This window comes from Dromiciops gliroides, chromosome 1 (genome assembly GCF_019393635.1).
Source record: "Dromiciops gliroides isolate mDroGli1 chromosome 1, mDroGli1.pri, whole genome shotgun sequence".
NCBI lineage: Eukaryota > Metazoa > Chordata > Mammalia > Microbiotheria > Microbiotheriidae > Dromiciops > Dromiciops gliroides.
In genome coordinates, this window is record NC_057861.1 from 591330381 (window position 1) to 591353069 (window position 22689).

The window sequence follows — 22689 nt, forward strand, 5'->3', positions numbered from 1 at the left end:
CTATATAAAAATGTAGACCTTGTTTGCAGCAAGGAACCTAATATTGTCCTCTTCCAACTCTTGTTGTAGTTTCCTGGGAACATAATCCATATTATAAATTAAGGCTTTTAAGGCTATGACAGTGATGATACTATGCTTACTATTTTATTAATCTTGTTACCATCAGTTTTTTATATTTTGTTCCTATTTTATCTATATCAGATTGAGTATTTTGGGTAGTTTCAGGATTTTAGGAATTTTCATTATGAAGTTGTGTTTTGGAGTTAGCATATTAGAACAACTCTGTGGTATGTGATTGACGTGCTCATGTTTTCTGTTAAGCCCACAACCATCAGATATTTTAATAGAGGCAATACTAAACAGAACCAGAAAGGCCTTAGTTTCTTAATTATGATTTTATAAATGCATGGTTTTAGATTGGTGCATTGGGATGCACATTTAGATCTTCCAATTTCTTATTACATACATTAAGTAGTAAGAGTAAAGGACTAATCCTACAAATATTTAAGAGTATAGCATTCAGATTATCTTTGTTTTGACTTGCCTAACACTCTCTCTAATGACCTGGCCTTCTTCCTATCTTTCCTCCCACCCCACTCCCAATCTTCAGATATCTAAAATATGCACAAAATTGTTATGAGGTCTATGGTAACATAGAGAATACATTCAAGCTCTCTCTGGTCAAAGGAATTATATAATTTAGTTGGGTAGAGATCCTCTCCATTTACAAAGGACTTAGCCAAATGTGACACAGATAGTAAATGCAGTGGGAATATGTAGGACAGAACCGTTGGCTGGGATTATTCAGAGAATGTTTTAATTGGAAAATATGGGAATATGGGATAATTCTGGAAGAGATCTTTTGACATAATTTAAAACCTGAATTAAACTACTAGGAAAGGAATTCTCAAGAGAGGCTTAGCTTTGGACTAGGTGATAAACAGGAAACATGAGTCTATAATTTATATATAATCTTGAATTCAAAGCCAGGCCTCTGTCCACCTTACCATACCTTTTCTTAAAGAATACTTGGAGATATATTTGGAAAGGTTAGTTGGGACTACAGTATGGAGTCTTGGAATACTAGGCTAAGCTTTTTTTTTTTTCCCATTTTTTCTCCACCCCCCCCCCACCCCCCCCACCCCCCCCCAAAAAAAAAAGTTATGAGGAACCATTGAAGAGTTTGACCAGGAATTAAAATCGTCCAGGGGGCAGCTAGGTGGCGCAGTGAGTAAAGCACACTATCTGTGTGACCCTGGGCAAGTCACTTAACCCTCATTGCACCCCCCCCCCCCCCCCAAAAAATAATAGCCCAGACATCTCATGATAAGGGCCAGGATTATACTTATTAATAGGAATAGTCTGTGAGTCAAAACACTAGACAGGGAGTCAGGCATGGGTTCTAGTCTGTGATCTGGCACCAACTTTCTATGCACCAAGTCACTCATTCCATTCTGCTGGGGATTCCTCACAGTTAATATTAGAATGTGGGATTTTATGGTAGCCAAGGTTATTGATAACTTTAAATTCCATTATTTATTTATTTTTTTTAGTGAGGCAGTTGGGGTTAAGTGACTTGCCCAGGGTCACACAGCTAGTAAGTGTTAAGTGTCTGAGGCCAGATTTGAACTCAGGTACCCCTGACTCCAGGGCCAGTGCTCTATCCACTGCACCACCTAGCTGCCCCTAAATTCCATTATTTTTTAATGGTTCCATGTGAGACTGTATAGAACTTAACTGATTGTAAATGAAGAGAGACAATGAATAGAAGTTTCAGAGGTTTTGTTTAGAGCCTTATGATGTTTGACAGAAACAGATGACAGAAAACTTTCATCCAGATGTAAGAGAAGATAATGGGTTCAGTTTTACATGTGCTAGATTTAAGATGATGGGGGACATTTCCAAGTCTAGCAAATAGAGAACGAACTTGAAGGGAAAGGTTAATGATATTTTTAAAAAGATTTTGTGGATGATAAGAATCATAGCCAGAACTAGAGAAGCGACTTCAGCACCTTTGGTCTAATTTTCTCATTTTTTACAGATGAGGAAACTGAAGTTAATAAGATGTTAAGTGAGTTGCCCAAGGTCACACAGGTAGTACATGTCAGAGGCTGAACTTAAACATCTATTGCATCCACCCAGTGCTCTTTCTATGATCTTCTGAAGATTACAGTATGAATTGTCACCAAAAAAGAGAGAACCATACACCAAAATTACAGACCTTTAATCAGACTAATTAAATCTAAATTTAATGCCTTTCTTCCAAATCTGTTGTGTAATAAAGCATGGGTGCAGCCTATAATTAGTATTACATATACATTTTCTTCTTTCAAAAAACTACAGATACTTGTTTGCAATTAAAACCATTTTAATGGTGTAGTCTACAAAAGGTTGTGAAAAAGAATGTGAGGTCCACTTCTTTTAGTGAAGGTTAGTCACTATGGATTTGTATTTACATGGTTCTGTGAGCTGAACAATGTGATGTGCCAAGGAGCACTAAAACTAAGTCTCAGGGATGAAGTAGTGACATGGGTTGATCAGGTCAAAGCTACCAACTAGGACTGTTAGGATAAAATGAAATAATATAAAATAATATTTGTGCAGTGCATTATAAATGCTAGCTATTTTGTTATTAGATGGGAAGATGATGGGGTAGCAAAGAGGTGGGGTCAGAAAGTATCACAGGAAGGTGGGAAGAAGATACCAAAACAAGGAAGTGGTTCAGAATGTCAGATGCTTACCCAGAGGGTGATGAGGGGCAGGGGAACCCACTGGATTTTTTTTTTAAGGTGACTATTAACCTTGGAAAGAGCAAATTTTAAATTTCCAAGTGATAGAGACAGAACCGTATCCTAATGAGTTAAGTGACCTGGACAGGGAAAGTGGAGGCAGTGAATGTAGATCCGTTTTTTCAGAAAATTCAGTTTCTTAAAGTCCCAGGCCTATTGCCCTCTTAGCATTTCTTCAAAGAGACATAGACAGAATGAAGCTTCCATTGTTAATTTTCCCTGAGCAAGGTAGCTCCCAACACTAAATAAACTTTTAAAGCTATATTAAAAGCTAAATGCTATTATTCCTTTCCAATTAATCAGAAGCTGACTTCTCCCCATACAGTCTCATCACATTCACAGGTCAAAATTGATTTAGTCAGCATGCCCAGTATAAGAACTCTCATGGAATTCAATCTACACACACAACTTGCCTAAGGCTAGGGTTAATGACTTTCTAATGATCTTAGGTTAATAATTGTCAGAGGCAACATTTGACCCTGGGTTTTCTTGATTCCCAAGTTCACCACTCTATAAAAAATGTATAAAAATGATGGTTTGTTGCCTCTCCTACTTTAATGTCTTTCTATAGCTAAAATGCTGAAATGCACTTCAGCTCAAATACACCTCAAATCTGTGGTTTCATCAATTACCCTTGTTGGTAGCTATAGTTTTGCTGACAAGCCTCTCCCAGTCTAGTCTTGTTATTGGACCTTTACTTCCAGCTTGAGAAAGTTTATACCCACTGGCATAGTCTTTGTGAATCCAAAGTTACTAGCATGTATCAGTGAGGAACCAGAACAGTCACTTTTATTGTAAGCTATTTATGTGAATTCAGATAACGTGTTAAGTGTGAAGAAGTACACCAATTTCTTGGATTAGAACTATGGTTCTAAACCATGTAAAAGAAGGGATCCTGAACTGGAAATGACATCTGACTTCTAATGACAAATTTGGCATTAATTCACTAAAGAGGTCATTCAACTTCAGTTTTCCTGGTAAAATATGTTGGACCTAGCTTTTTTCTGAAAGTTTGCTTTACCCCTCCATATTCTATGGGATTTTCTATCAGCCTTAGAAGTTACAGGCCAAAATTGAGACTGAATGGTGAAAACCTACATAACAAATGAGTTAAAGAAAAAATCAATAGAAATAATTCTGTGAAAGAATAACGATGAAACCACACTAAAGTTTCTGGAATGCAGCTAAATCCTCAGGCAGAAAAATTATCTCTCTAAGAACATACATACTAGAAAAGTAGAAAACTAATGAACTGAACTTTTTTTTAAATTAAAAGCAAGCCCAAGAAACTAGAAATGATCAAACTAAAAGCTATTTCTTCAAAGACTAACAAAATTGATAAAGATTAAAAAGGAAGGGCAGAAAATCCTGTCAACATAATAGTAAATGAATAAAGTAAAATCACAGCAAAACCAGAAGAAATAAAAATTAAAGTATGCCTAGTAGATGCTATTAACAAAACTGAGAATACAAAAGAAATAAATCCCCTCAAAACAACCAGATGACCAAATAGAGAACTTTGAAAATATCTAAGATTTCCCTCCCCCCTCTCCCCCTCTTTTGTTTTGTTTTGCAGGGCAATGAGGGTTAAGTGACTTGCCCAGGGTCACACAGCTAGTAAGTGTCAAGTGTTTGAGGCTGGATTTGAACTCAGGTCCTCCTGAATCCAGGGCTGTTGCTTTATCCACTGCACCTCCTAGGTGCCCCCTAAGATTTCTTAAAAAGAAAATAGAACTCAGTGTGAAAGAACAATTAATACCATGCAAATTCTTAAGACCACTACCTACCATCATAAGCTCCTTTTATGAGACAAATAGTCCCATTACCTAAACAAAGGAAAGATGTGGCAAAAGAGAACCAATGCTATTATGATTTTAAAATTTAAAACCATATCCCATCAAAAAAATCCTTACCATCTCATTTCTTTTGTTTCACTCATAGGATCATAGATTTAGAGCTGGAAGGTATATAATCTGAATTCACACACCACCACCCCCAAGTTTGTCATTAGGAAATTGAGGCATAGAGTAGGTAGGTGACTAGGTAACTGAATGACACAAGTAGCAAGCAACAGAGCTGGAATTTCAGTGCTGGCCCTCTCTAATTCCAAATACAGTGCCCTTTTGCTGCTGTTGTATTCCTTGTCTATAAAGTGAGAATGATAAAGTTTTCAGAAATACATTTAGTGATAACTTCTAAGCATCCCTTATATTTAGAGAACCATAAAAGACAGTTTAGCAGTATGCTTATGAATCCAAAGTATTTGAAATAAATGTAATTTAAGCATTTGTTATTTAGATGCATTGTTTTACTCAGTTTAAATAATTGTATGAAACTATTAAAGTAGACATGAAAAACATTTCATACGTTCCTCTTCAATATATACATAGAACATTAATTCAAAGAATACCCTCATTTATAGTAAAACTGCAAGGGTAGTTGTAACTTGTAAAATGGAACACATGACAGCCTATAAGATGAAATTAGGGAAACTTTGTGTTATTGATATTGTGAAAGTAGAATTTTTTTTCCTCTTGCTGCTAGAAAGTCACTCAAGAAGCTGGCAAGCCTGTATTAAAGTGATGCTGTCCGTGGTGCTGAATGTCATTGCTCTTTGAATAATCTTCAAAATGATGAATGGATATGTCTTAATTTTTAAAGACTTGTATATAAACAATAGTGGAACATTGAATTTGCATCTGAAGTTTTTGTTTGAGAAAGTACTTGACATTCTTTTAACGAAATGTTTGCTATATTACTAATAGGCAAAGCAGATTCCAAAACACAAAACCATAGAACATTAGGGATGGGTGCAGGTGTTGTGAATTCAAATGAAGTGTGATCTGAGGAGATCTCATGCCAGTATTTGAGCATTGGAGTTTAGTCTTAGAAACACATCTCATTTTTAAATTCACAAATGAAAACAGTAAGTTTCATTTGTATTATTGCCATTAACCTAAGCATTTGTTAAGTAATCCAGATTAATCTGAATATACTCCTTGGGCATCAGTTAAAACATCATCTAAATCTTCTGCCTACCATAACTCCAATAAAAACCAAAAGTATGCAAATAAAAGCACATATCCTATATATACACATGCATGATATAGGTACAGTCATGAATTAAAATTTGACAGTGATACTATGGTACTTAACCTCTCTGGATATAAAACACCTGGCAAATGGTAATGCAAGTTTATTCCTTATGATGCTATGGTATCATATTTGGAAGTTGAGCAGGTAGAACCAGATCCAAGTCATAGTTTTCTGACTAATAGCAAGTTAATTTACCTATTTGAGCTTCAGTTTACTCATGCAAAAAGGAATAAGATTTGCAAACTCTGCCTCATTGTAGGGGCAGCAGGTAGAGTGTGGGACCTAGAGTCAAGAAGACTCATCAAGAAGACAGTTCAAATCTGTCCTCAGACACTTAACTTACTAGCTGTGTGGCCCTGGGCAAGTCACTTAACCTCATTTGCCTCAGTTTCCTCATCTGTAAAATGAGCTGGAGAAGGAAATGCTAAAGCACTCCAATATCTGTGGCAAGAAAACTGCAAATGGGGTCACAAAGAGTAGGAAATCTGTTATTACTGTCCTCTATGCACTTTTTGTTACAGCCAGACTTACCTGCTTGGCCATCCAGATACTGGAAAAGCACTCCAGTATCTCTGCCAAGAAAACTCCAAATAATGTCACAGAGTGGGAAAGGACTGGAAAGCAACTTAATAACAACAACACCCTCAGGATCAAATTATATAAATGTATAATTATATAGATAGATAGAGTATATTAGTATTGGTACTTGGGATATTTATAAGCATTCAATTTAAGCTCCATTTTTCATTGATGATGTTTTATAGTTATTCCAAGTCTTAAGTTTCTCTAATAAAGGTGTCTCTGGAAACAAGTGCAGCATCATGGATAAAGAGTTAACTTTGGGGCCAGGAAAAGCAGTCCTTCCACTGACTGTTATATTATGTTATGTTATGTCTGATCCTGAGCAAGTCACTTAATTACTCTAGACAAATAATACTAAAGAAAATGCCTGCCTGCATTTATAGAATATATAAGTTTCTTCACTGGGCACCTCAGATCCAGTTCTTTTCCCTATAAGAAAAGCCAATATACTTAAGATTACTTTAAAAATTTGTGCTTTTTACCATTAGTAAAAATTGTAAATGTGGAGCAGCTAGGTGGCACAGTGGATAAAGCAGCAGTCTTGTATTCAGGAGGATCTGAGTTCAAATCCAGCTATAGACACTTGACACTAAATAGCTGTGTGACCCTGGGCAAGTCACTTAACCCTCATTGCCCTGCCCCTCCCCCCCAAAGTAAAGTGTAATATAGTCAAACAAAGCATTCAAAAATTGTTACTACTAATAAAACAGTAGTTAAAAATCAGTTGAGAGATACTATTCTTTATTAGTCTATATGTAGATTTTAAACTGTTGCCCCTAATATAGAATATATTCCCCCTTTTCCCCAAAAATAATTGTCTACACCAAACCTGAACATGGATATGTTTTCACTTAAAATTAGTTCTTAATTTTTTTCAACTGACAGAGCTTATTGTACCCCTCTTAGTATATTTTAAATGCATAAAATAGTAAGATTAAATTACATTGAAATACAGTGATTGACATTTTCTTTTAATTTTTCAAACTCCAGGTTAGAACTCCTATTTTTAGGAGTGTATCCTTATGTTAGTTTCCTGAGTGTTTTTGCTATCCACAGAAGTAGCCTTCTGTTGAATAATGCTAATAATTGGTTATGGTTATATATATATATATGTATCCCACACCAATGTTTTCTTTTTGTTTCGTTTTTTGCAGGGCAATGAGGGTTAAGTGACTTGCCCAGGGTCACGCAGCTATTAAGTATGTCAAGTGTCTGAGGCTGGATTTGATCTCAGGTCCTCCTGAATCCAGGGCTGGTGCTTTATCCACTGTGCCACCTAGCTCCCCCCCCCCCACACCAATATTTTCTAAAGTAAAACTAACAGTGAGATGATCAATATGAAATAATTTTAAAAATGTATTTGTTAGTGCATTTTTATTATGGAAATTTATGGTTTAAAAAAAAAAGTAAGAAGAGGGCAGCTGGGTGGCGAAGTGGATAAAGCACCAGCCCTGGATTCAGGAGGACCCGAGTTCAAATCCGGCGTCAGACACTTGACACTTATTAGCTATATGACCCTGGGCAAGTCACTTAACCCTCATTGCCCTGCAAAGAAAAAAAGGGGGAAAAAAAGAATTTATGGTCTCCAATAAAAGTAGTTAAACATAGCATCATTATTGAAGTGTTTATAAAGCAAAGATTTAAAAGTTAAAATAATGAGTTTCTTTTTCTCCCCCCTCTTAAAAGCTGGAGATACAGATGATCCACCAAGAATTACACAAAATCCTGTCATCAATGGGAATGTAGCAATGGCCGATGGACATAATAACACAGAGGAAGATATGGAGGATGGTAAGTAGATTTGTGAAGGTGATTTATAAATTATTTGCATTACTTTATCCTTCCTTTATAATAATTTTTATGCAGTCTGGCCCAAAAAGCCGTGGCATGTTGTGGTTTGAATTGTAAAGTAGCTTATGGATTCCATGTTGGATGTATCGTGTTGACTTTTTTCCTTTAGTAGTTTGGGAATATTTAAAACCAAAAGTTGGTAGCAGTTTAGTATATATTTATGCCTGCAACTTTCCATCCATTCATAGAAGCAAGAATGTGGGCTCAAAATATGAAGCAAAGACTACTATAGCCTTCCTTTTTGAGTAGCATAGCAGTTTCTAGATCTCTTGAGCTTTGCTTGGTTTTTCCATTGTGTTTCTGATAAACTGGTGTATAGGTGATTAGTCACGATTTCTCCTGTTAATAGTAAAAATTCGTATGTATAAAACCAATTTTGTATGGGCTCCATTTTTATACACTATCTCTAGCTAGAAGGGCAAGTTTCCTCCCAAGATCATAAATATCAGCACCACAATTTAATATTGTAGCAAATGTAATGAATTCATACCATTTGAATACCACTTTCCTCTTTTACTTTTTCCCTTTCATAATAAACTGTATAGTTTGCCTAACTGTCACCAGTTAATTTAAAATGAAAAAGGAAAATACAAAACAAAATCCACCAAAGCCAAAAAGATAACAGCCAGTAATAATTTTGTGCAGTCCCTGGAATCTTGCAGTGTAATATGAAACCATGTTCTGTCAAAAACAAGTCCATCAATCCTCATGAGGGTTGTGTCCTTCCCAGGGGAGTAACGGGGCACTTGAAAGAAACCATCAGTCACGGGCTGCATCACCAGAAGGACTGCTGTTCAGACCTCCTGCCAAAAGTTCAGCCTCCATGAGAAACTGCAGCAGTAGTTGAGAGTTCTCTCACAGTGCGGTTTATCCCCTGTCAGCTGGCTGAGGCAATATCTGAGGAAGGTAAAAAGGCGTGGTCTAAATCCCGCTGCTTTATTACCTGTGGAGTGCACTTACAACCCTGTGTAGAAAAGGACAATTGTGTGGGTGTGGTTTTTTTGGTTGGATTTTTGGTGTTTTTCTTTCAATCACCAAAAATACCAAAAAAGACTTTTTACAAAAGGGATCTAGGAAGTTGGTCTAATTATAACCAGTATTTATTAAAAAGGTATAGGTGCAGGAGCAAAGAGAGCACTCCACTCTAGTTTGTTATATTTTACAGAGTGATTGTATGCTAAGAGTTTTGTAGACCCAGAATAAGGGAAGAAACAACAGCATGTTTCTAACTTAGACAATCTAAAGGGCATTTCTAGTGTATAATGGAATTTTGATAAAAGTGACCGAATTGTTAGAAATTACACTGCTGTTCTATAGGAGCTACAGGTAAAACAGCTGACACTCTTGTCCTCAATTGGCAGTGAAGTGTTTTGAATCAAACATTGTGCGCTATTTAAGATATGTGGTTTTAAGTGTTTGGAATCCTTGAGATGAGGATGAGTGAGAGGAATAGAAATATAATAACTTGATTGGAGTTTGGGGCTGAGTGATTTCAATTAAGATCTTTTCCAGTTGTAACATTAAGTGACTGAAATTTTGAAAAGGTTTCTTATAGCTGAGCCGATTTCTTATCCTTATCTTTAGTGTATAAAATATACATTTAAAAAGTTTTATTATTTCTAGAAGGAGGTTGGGGTAGAAACTTGAGTAGGATTACATATCAGATAAAGAGAATTGTTGTATAGAATTTATTCCAGATTAACCAAGGATTGTCTCTATGGATCATATACCAGGGCCCAGCAATGGTTTTTTGAACAGGTCATTGTAAGTAGTTCAGACCTGACAGAAAATGATACTACATAAGGAGCTATAAATGTAGCAATGAGACAAGGTAAAGATTTAGGTAAGGAGGAAAAGAATAACTTTCTGACCCCACCATAAAGTAAAAAGAAATTCTTAATTCATTTATTTTTATCTTCACACCGATTGTTCTTTCCCATTCTCTAAAAGATAGTAAAAATCTGTTTTCTTGTTTAGACAAGGTTGTTATTGAGTTATGCCTGTCGTGTACCAAGAAGTCTGTTAGTGTAGATACACTTTTTTGAAGTCAGAGAAAAAATAACTTTCTTATTGATTCTGTCTAAAAGAGCTGTAATAGAAAGAATAATCAGATTTTCATAAAATTAGTGGAGAAAAAAGTGAACATTTGCTTTGGAAGCACATGAAGTAGATGTACAGTAGATAACTTTTTTCTACCTCAGTTTCCACATCTATAGGATCGAGGTAATAATTGCATGTTCTTCCAAGTATGACTGTGAGGATAAAATGATTTACAAAGTGCTTTGCAAACCTTAAAGAACTATAAATACTGAAATAGTAGGGGGAAAATGGACCTATTCAAATGTGCTACAGTGTGCTTAGTTACTGTGCTAAGTAAGCATTGGGGATGCAGAGGCAAAAAACATTCTACTCTCAAGGAACTCACAATCTAATGGAGGCAACATGCGTTAGCGTGGATATACAAACAGGATATGCAAAAGATAAATTGGAAATAATATTAAAATTGGGGAGGACCTACCATCAATCAGCAAGCTTTTTGCAGAAGGTGGGTTGTTTTTTATCTGAGACATGAATGACAGAATCCAGGAGGCAGAGAGAGAGAATTCCAGGCATGTGGGCAGGTAGCATACTATTTAATCCTATAGGTAATATGGTGCCATTTTTTTTTTTTTTGGTAAGGCGATTGGGATTAAGTGACTTGCCCAGTGTCACACCACTAATAAGTGTTAAGTGTCTGAAGCCAGATTTGAACTCAGGTACTCCTGAATCCAAGGCCAGTGCTCTATCCACTGCACCACCTAGCTGCCCCAATATGGTGCCATTTTGAATTTAATAATTAGGAGAATGACAGAGTGACCTGTCCTTTAGGAAGATTAGATAGAGGAATTTTGATAGAGGAATTGGAGGCTAGCTTGGTGACCAGAAAGTTCTTGAAATAGTCCCAAGCATCAGTTCTAGGTTCCATTCATTCATTTATAGTTTTTTTGAGTTCCAAATTTCCTCTCTCATATCCTCTCTCCCTACCCTACCCCGTCCCCAAGGTTGCAAGCAATCAGTATAGGTTATACACCTCTAGGTTTCAGTGAACCTCAAATTAATGTACAAATATAAAATTGTGCTTTTCAGTTTTTAAAGGTTCAACATCAATAACATAATAATTATCCACCTAAGGGGCAGCTAGGTGGCGCAGTGGATAGAGCACCAGCCCTGGATTCAGGAGGGCCTGAGTTCAAATCTGGCCTCAGACACTTGACACTTAGTAGCTGTGTGACCCTGGGCAAGTCACTTAACCCCAATTGCCTCACAAAAAAATAAAAATATATAATTATCCACCTAGTTCCCATGGGTGAGTATGATTTGCAAAAGTTACGGAAATCTGGAATTTCCTTTGGATTAACATTGGGCACATGTGTGAATATTCCCATTGTAGATTACTGCTTATTGGATTGCATTTGACAATAATTACCCTGGTTTAAAAAAAATAGTACTGTTTGACACAGGAAAGGAATCCCTTCATTTGATAGAAAAGGAAAAGGTGGACTATTTATATGCTTAGTACAGGTATATATGTACTTTTTGGCAAAAGCATCAATGAGAGTCTCTAAGATTTTTATCCTTGTATAAATTCAGGAGTTAATATTTTGGTCCATATAGATGCTTTATTTTTCTTGAAACCCAAATATGATATTATTTTTAGCACCATGAAGACTTATGTCTAAGCAAAAGTACTTGGAAAAGCAGGCCCACTCTCAGGGAATTTATACTTTAGGACCCAAGTGCTACAAAGTAAGATGGATCTCTTACTCTTCTGCTTCTTTCCCTTCCCACTTCATCCCTGAGGCTGTGGATATGACTAAAAAAGGGGAATGGGAGTAGAAAAGATCCTTGCAAGCCCCCTTATAAAGGGTATCTAGTGATTGGACACTATTTTTCCTTTCTCTCATCAAATCACTGTGCAGAGGCTGCTCACAGCTGCCTCTGGAGCTCAGTGTCAAGTATATGAAAAGTATGTGGGTGAGGGATGTGTATTATTATGTACAGTTGGGTTTCTGATTTAAAACTGATCAAGGGGCTGCCCCTGAGAGGAGACAATTTTACTATTTTGTTAAAGCTGTTATGGGAATCAAATGAAATAAAGTTTTTAACATGCAGTTTTTAAAAGTGACCTATATATGAGACACATCAAATAAAACACTTTTAATTAGCAGTAAATGTAAAGTCTTGCACTTTAGCTTCACAATTATTGGGCAGGTGGCATAACTAGGTGAAAAAAGATGGAAGGTTTTGCTGAACTTGGAGGTCAGTGAGTTAATGATGTTATATTTGATCGTAGCCTGCATACTTTCCAGGAATAAGGAGAAGATAACCCTCCACTATTCTTCTCTGGTAGGAATATAATTATGTTCACTTTTGGTCACACTACACTTTAGGTAAGACATGGATAATTTAGAGAGTATCCAGATGGGGCAGCCACTACAGTTTGCCATATGAAGATCATTTTGAAGGAATTAATAGGGCAGAAGAAGTTGCAAGAAGGACAGTTAAGACTTAAGTTAAGAAAAAACAGAGCTATCCACCTTGTGAGGTGTAATGAGATCTTTTGAGGGCCCAAGAAAAATCTTGTCAGATATATCACTGAAGATTTTTTTTTTTTTACAAGGCAATAAGAGTTAAATGACTTGCTTGAGGTCACACAGCTAGTAAGTGTTAAGTGTCTGAGGCCAAATTTGAACTCAGGTCCTCCTGAATGCAGGGCTGGTGCTTTATCCATTGTGCCACCTAGCTGCCTTCCCTGACACATTTTGCATAGTTACTGAGTGAGCTTTTTCTAAAGGCTCTGTCTTGGGGCCAAAAATAGTCTACCTTCCCCATTTGTATTTATAAATTCCTACTTTGCTGTGTTCTGTTTAACTTGTTTCGGGTCCTACATTTTTGAGTGGCTGAAGACAGCCTCTTAATTAAATAACTTTTTAAAAAAGATATGTATAAATAAGATTAGATTTCTATTTCTATAACATCTTGGTTTACGGATGCTGCCTTTATTTTGGAGCACTCTATGGTCAATATGACTTGCCCAAATAAAAGTTGAGAACCATTGGAGTCATTCCTTCAATAAAGAGGATTAAACCTACATGTGAATATAGGCAGTAATCTAACATTTTTAGCTTTTCTGTCTCTTTCAATAGTGATATCTGATCTATGCAGAATTGTGCTGAATGAGTAATTGGAGCATCAGAGTCTCCCACAAACCTTAATCTTCACCATTTCATTTTAAATAATGTTGGAGTGTACATAGGTCTGTGATCATATTTTTGACTATCCACTGGAGTCTCACTTCTGACTCTTATGTTTAGGAAGATGCAAGATGCACAAATTAAGAGAATCCATCTCAAATGTTCACATGGACTATTTGTGCCAGACCTGTGGTAGAGCATTCTGAGCCCATTGGCCAGATCAGCCACAGTCAGACACACTGTAACTTGACTCTGTAGTCAACATAGTAATGCCATATTACCCTGTTCGAGAATGAAGGACAACAACCAACCAAGGAGCATTTCTAGATTTGGACATGAAAAGAATCATAGTAGAGATTTAAATAATCGTATAGTTTGTATTGTATCATCAAAGTGGTGTATTGTGGGTTGAGTTATCGAAATAGACTTTTGGGGTTAGAAAAATGCTTTGACTTAAATCTGCCTTCATATAGTTGTATGCTTCTAGCAATAGCTATAAAATGCTCCATAGGGAGCATTTCATAGCTTATAATTGTTAAAATACACTGTAAATTTTTTTATAAACCATCAATCAGTAAGATAAATAATGGTAATTTGGGGATATTGCTAATACTTCCTATTGAAAACCATAGCAGTGCTAGAAACAACAATTCGTTATTTAGCCATATTTATAGAACACCTATGTGCAAAGCAATAGAAACAGCATTATGGTATTTGTGTTGCGAATTTAAATTTGAATGCTATTGTTTTCTGAAGGGGGATACCTTGAACTTTAATTTTAAGTTCTGAAGAATTGTTTACAATGTTTAGAGCAGATATGTTCCTTAGCTCTTATTAACATTTATATCTCCAAATAATTTTTCATCTGTGTATTGATGCTCCCGTTGTATTGAGATCTTACAAAGTGCTATAGGTAGTATTTTGTCATTACATATGACAGTGCTTTGTGGCACATTCTATGACCTAGTAACTTGAATAATGTCCACATTATAGCAGGTTTTTTATCTCTAAAAAAGAATTAGTGTGCTAAGACTTGGTTCCGACTTGATTAATAGTTCTTTTAAAAATTGTTCATATCTGTCCAGGGAAAAACTCTGAGAAGAAACATCCTTCATCTTCAATCGCTTGTATTGAGTATAACTTTTGAAGGGAAAGAAATAGGTTATTAAAAAATTAGATTTGCCTTTAAAAGTTTGTTTTATCTGTGGAAAAGAGTAATACCCTTTCATGAAAACTGATGGACATGTTTTCGCAAGATTAGACTCAAGTGCTAGCAAACTTTGAAAACTTCTGTAACCTTAAAAATAGCAAATTACAGGGAAATAAGTTATGCTTCCAGTGATTTCCTATAGTCCACTCTAACCAATTATTCTAAACATTTCATGAGTTGCTACATTTCATCATTGCCTGACTCTAGGTTGTTAGACATGAAGAACTGAAATTGTAATTTTCCATCAATGAGCTTCTCTGTCTGTGTTGTTCCATAGGCCACATATTTTGTGTTTCAGAGATTTTGGTTGCTGTACCTGAGGAAGGTGATACCTTCTAATTCTAAAGTGGGTTGAGTAAGATTTTTAGAAACCACATTTTTTACTGTCATTTGTTTTGAGGACACCAGCATTGATTTGAAGCCAAAAAAGACACAGATCCATTGTTCATATTCATTAGTGATTTTAAGATATTTATCTAAATTATTATTAATCCAAATGTTTATATAGAGTAAGCATGCTTCAATTTCAGTACCAGCTGGATTTGCCAATAGGTGATAAAGTGTTGTAGACTTTTACTTTGTGCACACATTAGAATATCCCTGAGAAAAAAATTAAATGGGAAAACATTTTCCCTATGCAGAGGCATAAGTATATATGTTACTTTTTTGGTTATTGCTTAAATAAAAAAAAAATAAATAAAAATTAAATAAAAATAAAAAAGTTGATACAAGTAATAAATGCAAATAAGTTGAAATTAATATCAAAGGCACTTTGTTCAGTTTTCAGAATATTATCTAGAGGTATAAAATATCAACTGTTTAGCTCTTAAAGAGAAGATACTTGAATATGTTTGAGGTAACAGTGGTAGAAAGATTTTTTAAAATTCAACTCTCAAGGCCAGGGTTCTTTAAGAAAGCACTAAAAGAGATTGCCCCAAGTAATCCTACATTTTCACCATCTTCTCTAACACTCTAATGCAAAGGGAAAAACTTGGTTTAAATAAGATGGTTTTTAAAAATGAATTATCCTAGCCACAAGAGAAAATCAGGAAACTATTAAATTTCATCATACATGAAAGATGAATTTTTTTTAATCCATAAGTAGACAAAAAGACCTTTGTGGTGTTTTTTCCCGGAGTGATTCTGGAAATGTTATAGGTGCTGTCATCTAACAACCTAGATAGGAATTTTCAGGTTTACTAACCCTTAACCAAGTGGGAAAGAAGCAGCAGCAACCTTTCAATTGAAAATAATTGTACACCTCAAAAATCTTAGTACTTTTAAGTCTAAAGTCAATTTTTTCTTCGCTTCGTGTAGAGCCAATAATGACAGTTGCTTGGATGTATGTTGGTGTTTGAAGGTCTTCCATTATTAGGAGCATGTGGCTGGTTTAAAAAAAAAAGACTTATTTAAGCAGAGGAGATTAATTCTTCTTTACTAGGTGGAGAAAACAAGTACTCATTCTGTATCCCTTTATAAACCAGAAAACAGTTGATGTGTCCATCTCTGCTTTTCTTCCAGTTCTCTTGACCTTTGCATATAGGTCCCATTTTCAAAATCTTTGATTTTGTTTTTAAATATTTCAGCTATAATTTTTTAATTAATAAAGTATTTTCCCATTACATGTAAAGATAGTTCTCAACTTTTGTTTATACAAGCTTTCCAATTTCAGATTTTTCTCCCTCCCTCTCCCCTCCTTCCCCCCTCCCCTAAACAGCAGGTAATCTGATATAGGTTTATAAAAACACACACACACACACACACACACACACACATAATAACATTAATCCTATTTCTGCATTAGTCATGTTATAAGAGAAAAATCAGAGCAATGATGAAAAACCTCAAAATAGAAAAACAGCACCAAAAACCAAAGAAATAGTATGGTTCATTCAGCATCTATACTCCACAGTTCTTTTTTTTTCCCCCCTGGATTTGGAGATCCTCTTCTATCATGAGTTCCCTGGAACTCTTCTGTACCATTGCATTGGTGAGAAGAATATAGTCCATCACAGTAGATCAACACTCAATGTTGATGATATATCATCATCATTGATGATATATCATCATCAGCCTATGCAAGACCCTCCAGGTTTCTCTGAACTCCTGCTCATCGTTTCTTACAGCACAATTCAACTATAATTGTAAGATTGTCCTTTTTTTCTCCTTCCAACCCTTGCTTGTCTGGACTGCCAGTAAGTTAAACACTGCACTGAATAGAAATTCTGAAGTATGGGTGATTGAGTTAAATAAAGAGCCATTCATTGTCCTTGAAGTTGTTTACTCACTGGAAAACATACAGATATTTTTCTGTCATCTCTCCAGTTTCCACACTCACTGTTTCTGATTTCCAATTTCATGAGTATGCATTCACTAATCTGTTATGGTGGTTGAGACTCAATTGATGCTCAAAATTATTGTTTCATGTTAAAATTAATGGATTGGCCAATGAATTTCCAATAAAAAGGATGTTTTTGTATTTCTGGCATTTCTTTTATTGTTGTCTGGAAGTATTTGAAGAATTTTTTTTTCGGCTTCTAGTATTCATATATGCTCTGATTCCCTGACCATTTTTCTTACAGATACCAGCTGGCGTTCAGAAGCAACCTTTCAGTTTACAGTTGAACGTTTCAGCAGGCTGAGTGAGTCAGTCCTTAGTCCTCCATGTTTTGTACGGAATCTTCCATGGAAGATCATGGTGATGCCACGATTTTATCCAGACAGACCACACCAAAAAAGTGTAGGATTCTTTCTCCAATGCAATGCTGAATCTGACTCCACGTAAGACACTTAATATGATGAGAGTATAAACCCACAAAAAGTAATGTTAATTAAATTATCATTTAAACAGATTTGATACAATTAATACAAGGACTTTTTTCACCTTTGGATAATGTGAAAGTAATTTTCTACTCGTTCCATTGACCATGCTTTTGTATTCTTATGATGTTCTAACTCTGTATTGTGTTATTTTTCAGTCCTCAGTTTGTAAAACTATAAAATACCTCTCATGGACAGTTGCTACCTACTATTCCTAGCCCAGGAAGTCAAGGGTCATTCTTTGTAGCTCTCTAATTAGGTTACTTATATCTATCTTGTTAATTTTTTTTTTTAATTTTGACAAGGCTATTGGGGTTAAGTGACTTGCCCAGTGTCACACAACTAGCAAGTTTCAAGTGTCTGAGGCTGGATTTGAGCTTAGATCCTCCTACCTCCAAGGCTGGTGCTGTATCCACTGCTCCACCTTGCTGTTCCATTAATTTCTGTCTTCTGAGGGGAAGCCACTTCATGGTTTGACAATTGCTCATTTCTCTCTTATAGACTTTTTTACATTTTTATGAATGTAGATTAAAAAATCTACATTTTTTTATTTTAATTGTTTTTTTTTTTTTTTTAGTGGGCATTTGGGGTTAAGTGACTTGCCCAGGGTCACACAGCTAGTAAGTGTTAAGTGTCTGAGGCCGGATTTGAACTCAAGTACTCTTGACTCCAGGGCTGGTACTCTATCCACTGTGCCACCTAGCTGCTCCCAAAAATCTACATTTTAAAGCAACCTAGATCTGAAGAAGAGTTGAAGGGTACTTTGGAAATCATCTTTATGAAGCTTCCTTATTTGTGAGTGAGAAAATTGAAACCCAGAGAGCTTAAACAACTTCCCTTAAGGACCTCCAAATAGTTAATGATAGACATAGGACTAGAACTCACTTCTTACTGCCAAATCTGGGCCTTTCCTAGCATTATTACGGGGTCTTTATGTGACCTTTGATGGTTGAGGGTATCTTCCCCATCCCCCTTTGTGCTGAAATTGTTAATCATTTAATTTCCAAAAAAATATTCAGAACAGGAAAAAAAAATCTATCATTCACATATGAATAGTATATCTAAAAGTTGTGATTCTTTACAGTAGATCATAGGATTTAGAGCTAAAAGGGGCCTAAGAAATCTTTTAGTCCAACCCCCTTCATTTTATAAATGAGGAAATTCTATTGAAATTCTATTCAAACATGGGACAAGTCCTGTAACTTTGATGATCATAAATGGTATGCTTAAATTAAGGAGTATAGAAAATATCCCTTGTTTATGGGAAAAACATACATTAATGTTACATGTTTTCTGGTCAGGAGAGGAATCACAGCAGAATACAGTAAAAGAAAGTTATAATACAACATGTCATTTCTTCAGTAAATCTATGTGGCCAGTGCCATTATTAATAATATAAGTATCATCTTCCAAATGTATTGAGAAAAGGCTTGCTTTGAAAAATCCTAGCTTTTCTTAATCTTCATAATCTACACTAGATAAATACTGGCCTTTCATCCTAGTTTGTTGATCTTTTATGTGTTTATGAATCAAGGTGCAGCACAGTGTGTTGTATAAAGCACTCAGTCTGGATTTCAGAGGACTTAGGTTTATCTCTCCTAGCTTTGTTCTTTGCTTGCTCCTCTTGTAACTAGTAGTACAAGTCCCTTTGTCTCTCCGAGGCTCAGTCTTCTCATCTATAAAATGAGGAGACTGGACTAAGCGATCTTTTTAGCCCCAGATTTTGATGATTCCCAGACCAGAAAACTAGTTTATTATCTTCAATTTAGACAAAATACTAAAAAAACAAGAAAACAGGCATGCCAGAGTTCAAAGCAATTTAGTGCCAAAAACTTTTAGCTCAACCATACAACCCCATGTCAGTTTGGGGGTCCTGGGGGGGACAGACACAGGAAATTACGGCATATTTCCCAGCACATTTGTTCATGACTAATAACAATTTGGGGGGGGCAGGGCAATGAGGGTTGAGTGACTTGCCCAGGGTCACACAACTAGTAAGTGTCAAGTGTCTGAGTCTGGATTTGAACTCAGGTCCTCCTGAATCCAGGGCTGATGCTTTATTCACTGTGCCGCCTAGCTTCCTCTTGACTAATAACAATTTAATGTTGGAGTTTTGGGTCCTTAGTTACTATTGTCTCAGTTGAATTCAGAATTCCATTCTCAAATTGACAAGCAGAGGTATCACATTAAATGACACTTTTCTAAACATTAGTACAAAATTCCATTTTGGAATGCTGTCATATTACCTGGGTGAGCATGCCTTAAAGGGTCATGCATCTGATATTTCTATTATTGACTATCCTTTGCAAACTTGAAAGATGCAGTCTACATGTTACCATTTTTATGTGGTTTTATGTATACCTAATATCTTAGAAACAGCCATAGTAATTATTGCTTTTACATTACCTCTACTCCACCTTATTTCTTTTTATAATTACTAGGTAACAAAGGACAATTGGAAAGGAAAGTTAGATAACTGACTTGTCAGTTGTTTAGCTGCATAGACACCTAAAATCAGTATCTTAATTATTTTCTTTATATATTATATTATTATTTTGGGTGTTGTCATTTGAAAACGTTATTACCTACCTTATTGCCTTGCTAGTTTTTATGCTGTTGTAAAACAATGAGCTTGTAAATTTTTTTTCTGAAGAATAATTTTTAGAGAAGGTAGTATGATGCTGTGAAAAAGGGTCAGTCTCAGGAAGACTCGGGCTCAAGTTTCTCCTCTGCCACTTTCTGGTTTTGTGAATTCAGGAAAGTTCCTTAACCTCTCAGTGTCCCAGGCAACTTTGTAAGGTTGCAAAGCAGTTGCTGACCTGCATTGGTTGAGAGAGCTTCCTCACCAGGATCTCCCTACACCAATGAAATCACAGGTATAATATTTTTTAAAACTATAACAGGAATAGCACATAGTGGAGTGTTTTTGGTTTCTGTTTTGGTTTTGTCTTAAAATATTAATATTTTGAAAATATTTAAATTATAAGAGTTTTTGGTATAACCAACTCCTCACTAAAGAAAATTTTAAGAATAAAACTTAGGGGCCAGCCAGATGGTGCAGTGGATAGAGCACTGGCCCTGGAGTCAGGAGGACCTGAGTTCAAATGTGGCCCTGGACACTAGTGTTCTTTCTGGCTGTGTGACCCTGGGCAAGTCACTTAACCCCAATCGCCTCACCAAAAAAAACAAAACAAAAAGAATAAAACTTAACCAGTTTTTGTTTTTGTTTTGTTTTGTTTTGGTTTTTGGTTTTTGGTTTTCTTGGTGAGGCGATTGGGGTTAAGTGACTTGCCCAGGGTCACACAGCTAGTAAGTGTTAAGTATCTGAGGCCAGAATCGAACTCAGGGCCTCCTGAATCGAGGACCAGTGCTCTATCCACTGCGCCATCTAGCTGCCCTTAAAGAGTTTTAAAAATTGATTAATTGGTAAATATATTAAGTAAGGTCTTAAGGCAATATGGTTAATCAGCTGAGCCTTTCATTTATTCGTATATTTTTTAAAAAACAGGTCATGGTCTTGTCATGCACAAGCTGTGCTGAAAATAATAAATTACAAAGACGATGAAAAATCATTCAGCCGCCGCATCAGTCACTTATTCTTTCATAAAGAAAATGATTGGGGATTTTCCAATTTCATGGCATGGAGTGTAAGTTAACAATGTGCTTAGTATGTATTACAGTTGTGTTTTATTTCTTATTTCACTAATTGCTGTATCATTCCTGTTCTTAAAATTACTCTGGATTTTAGTATCAAAATGCTAAGTACATGGGTAAAAATTCCTTACTGATACTGCATGTTTTTCCAGATTACCAAGGGAACTTTTACATAAGGCTGTGCTCAACTGGGAATGTATAGTTACTATATCAGTAGCTTCTATGTACAACAGGAAAATAAACAGCTGAAATTATGAATTGTTTGTCATTGGCACCTCCATTTTCTATAAAACTACTGATATTTGAACCTTTTGTATCATTGTCACTGTTTTTAAAGTAAATATTTTTGAGAACCATATTAACTTTTGGTCATGTCTATATATTCCTGGAGTAATTCCTTAAAAGTCTAGTGGGTCTTTTATGCCTTGTTGGTGCACTGCACATTGAAATGTCACAAAAATAAAAACCAAAAACAGTATTGCTGAAGCTTCATAAATATGTGACTGGATGTGGAGGGGAAAGGAAGAATTTTAGTGTATTCCATGTTGTAAACACTGCTAGTTATTGGTCAGGTAACATTAGTCATGAAACAATTCTAACAAGAAACTTACATTTCAATAGTATTACTATTGTCTTTTTGGAGAGAATTTATGTACTTCCTAATTCCTACTCTTACCAAAAATACAATTTTAACAAAATAGAATTGAGTATATAGAAGCTTGTTAGGTCCTATGCAGATTGAACAGTCTTTTTTCAATTTTGCAGGAAGTTACTGATCCTGAAAAAGGATTTATAGAAGATGACAAGGTTACTTTTGAAGTCTATGTACAGGCAGATGCTCCCCATGGAGTTGCGTAAGTTAATCTTTTTAGTTTTGTGTTCAAGAAAGTTTCCTTTAGTCAACAACGATCAGCACATATTAAGCAGGAACTATATTTCTAATGCTATTTACTACCTTAGTTGTAGGGGCTGTTGATTTCATTGGTGTGTAGATATTCTTAGACCTAGATCATAATCCTTCTTTGGCTCAGCAGAACATTTTTTTTAATTTAATTTGATTTTATATTTAAAACTTTTTTCCCTCAATTACATGTAAAGATATTTTTTTGAGTTCCAAATTTTCTCCTAACCTCACTTCCCTCCCCACTCCTGAAGCCAACAAGCAATCTGATATAGGTTGTACATTAAAATCGTGTTTACATTTCCACAAGTCATATTGTAAGAGAAGAATCAGAACAAAAGGAAAAAAAAAACACAAGAAAGAATCAACGACAACAACAGAAGTTGAAAATAGTATGCTTCACTCTGCATTCAGACTCCATAGTTCTTTTTCTGAATGTGGAGAGTATTTTCCACCATAAGTCTTAGATCATTGTATTGCTGAGAAGAGTTAAGTGTATTACAGTTGATCATCCCACATTGTTGTTGATAATGTGTACAATGTTCTCTTGGT

General features: G+C 35.6%; 1 protein-coding gene across 1 annotated transcript in view; it reads left to right on the plus strand.

Annotated features, from left to right (window-relative positions):
- The window catches only part of USP7 (ubiquitin specific peptidase 7), a 96696-nt gene that overhangs the window by 40841 nt on the left and 33166 nt on the right, over nucleotides 1–22689 (plus strand). Inside the window, 4 exon segments of the mRNA XM_043986420.1 lie at nucleotides 8154–8258; nucleotides 17345–17543; nucleotides 21091–21229; nucleotides 22002–22090. Of these exon segments, the coding sequence (XP_043842355.1) occupies nucleotides 8154–8258; nucleotides 17345–17543; nucleotides 21091–21229; nucleotides 22002–22090 (532 nt within the window).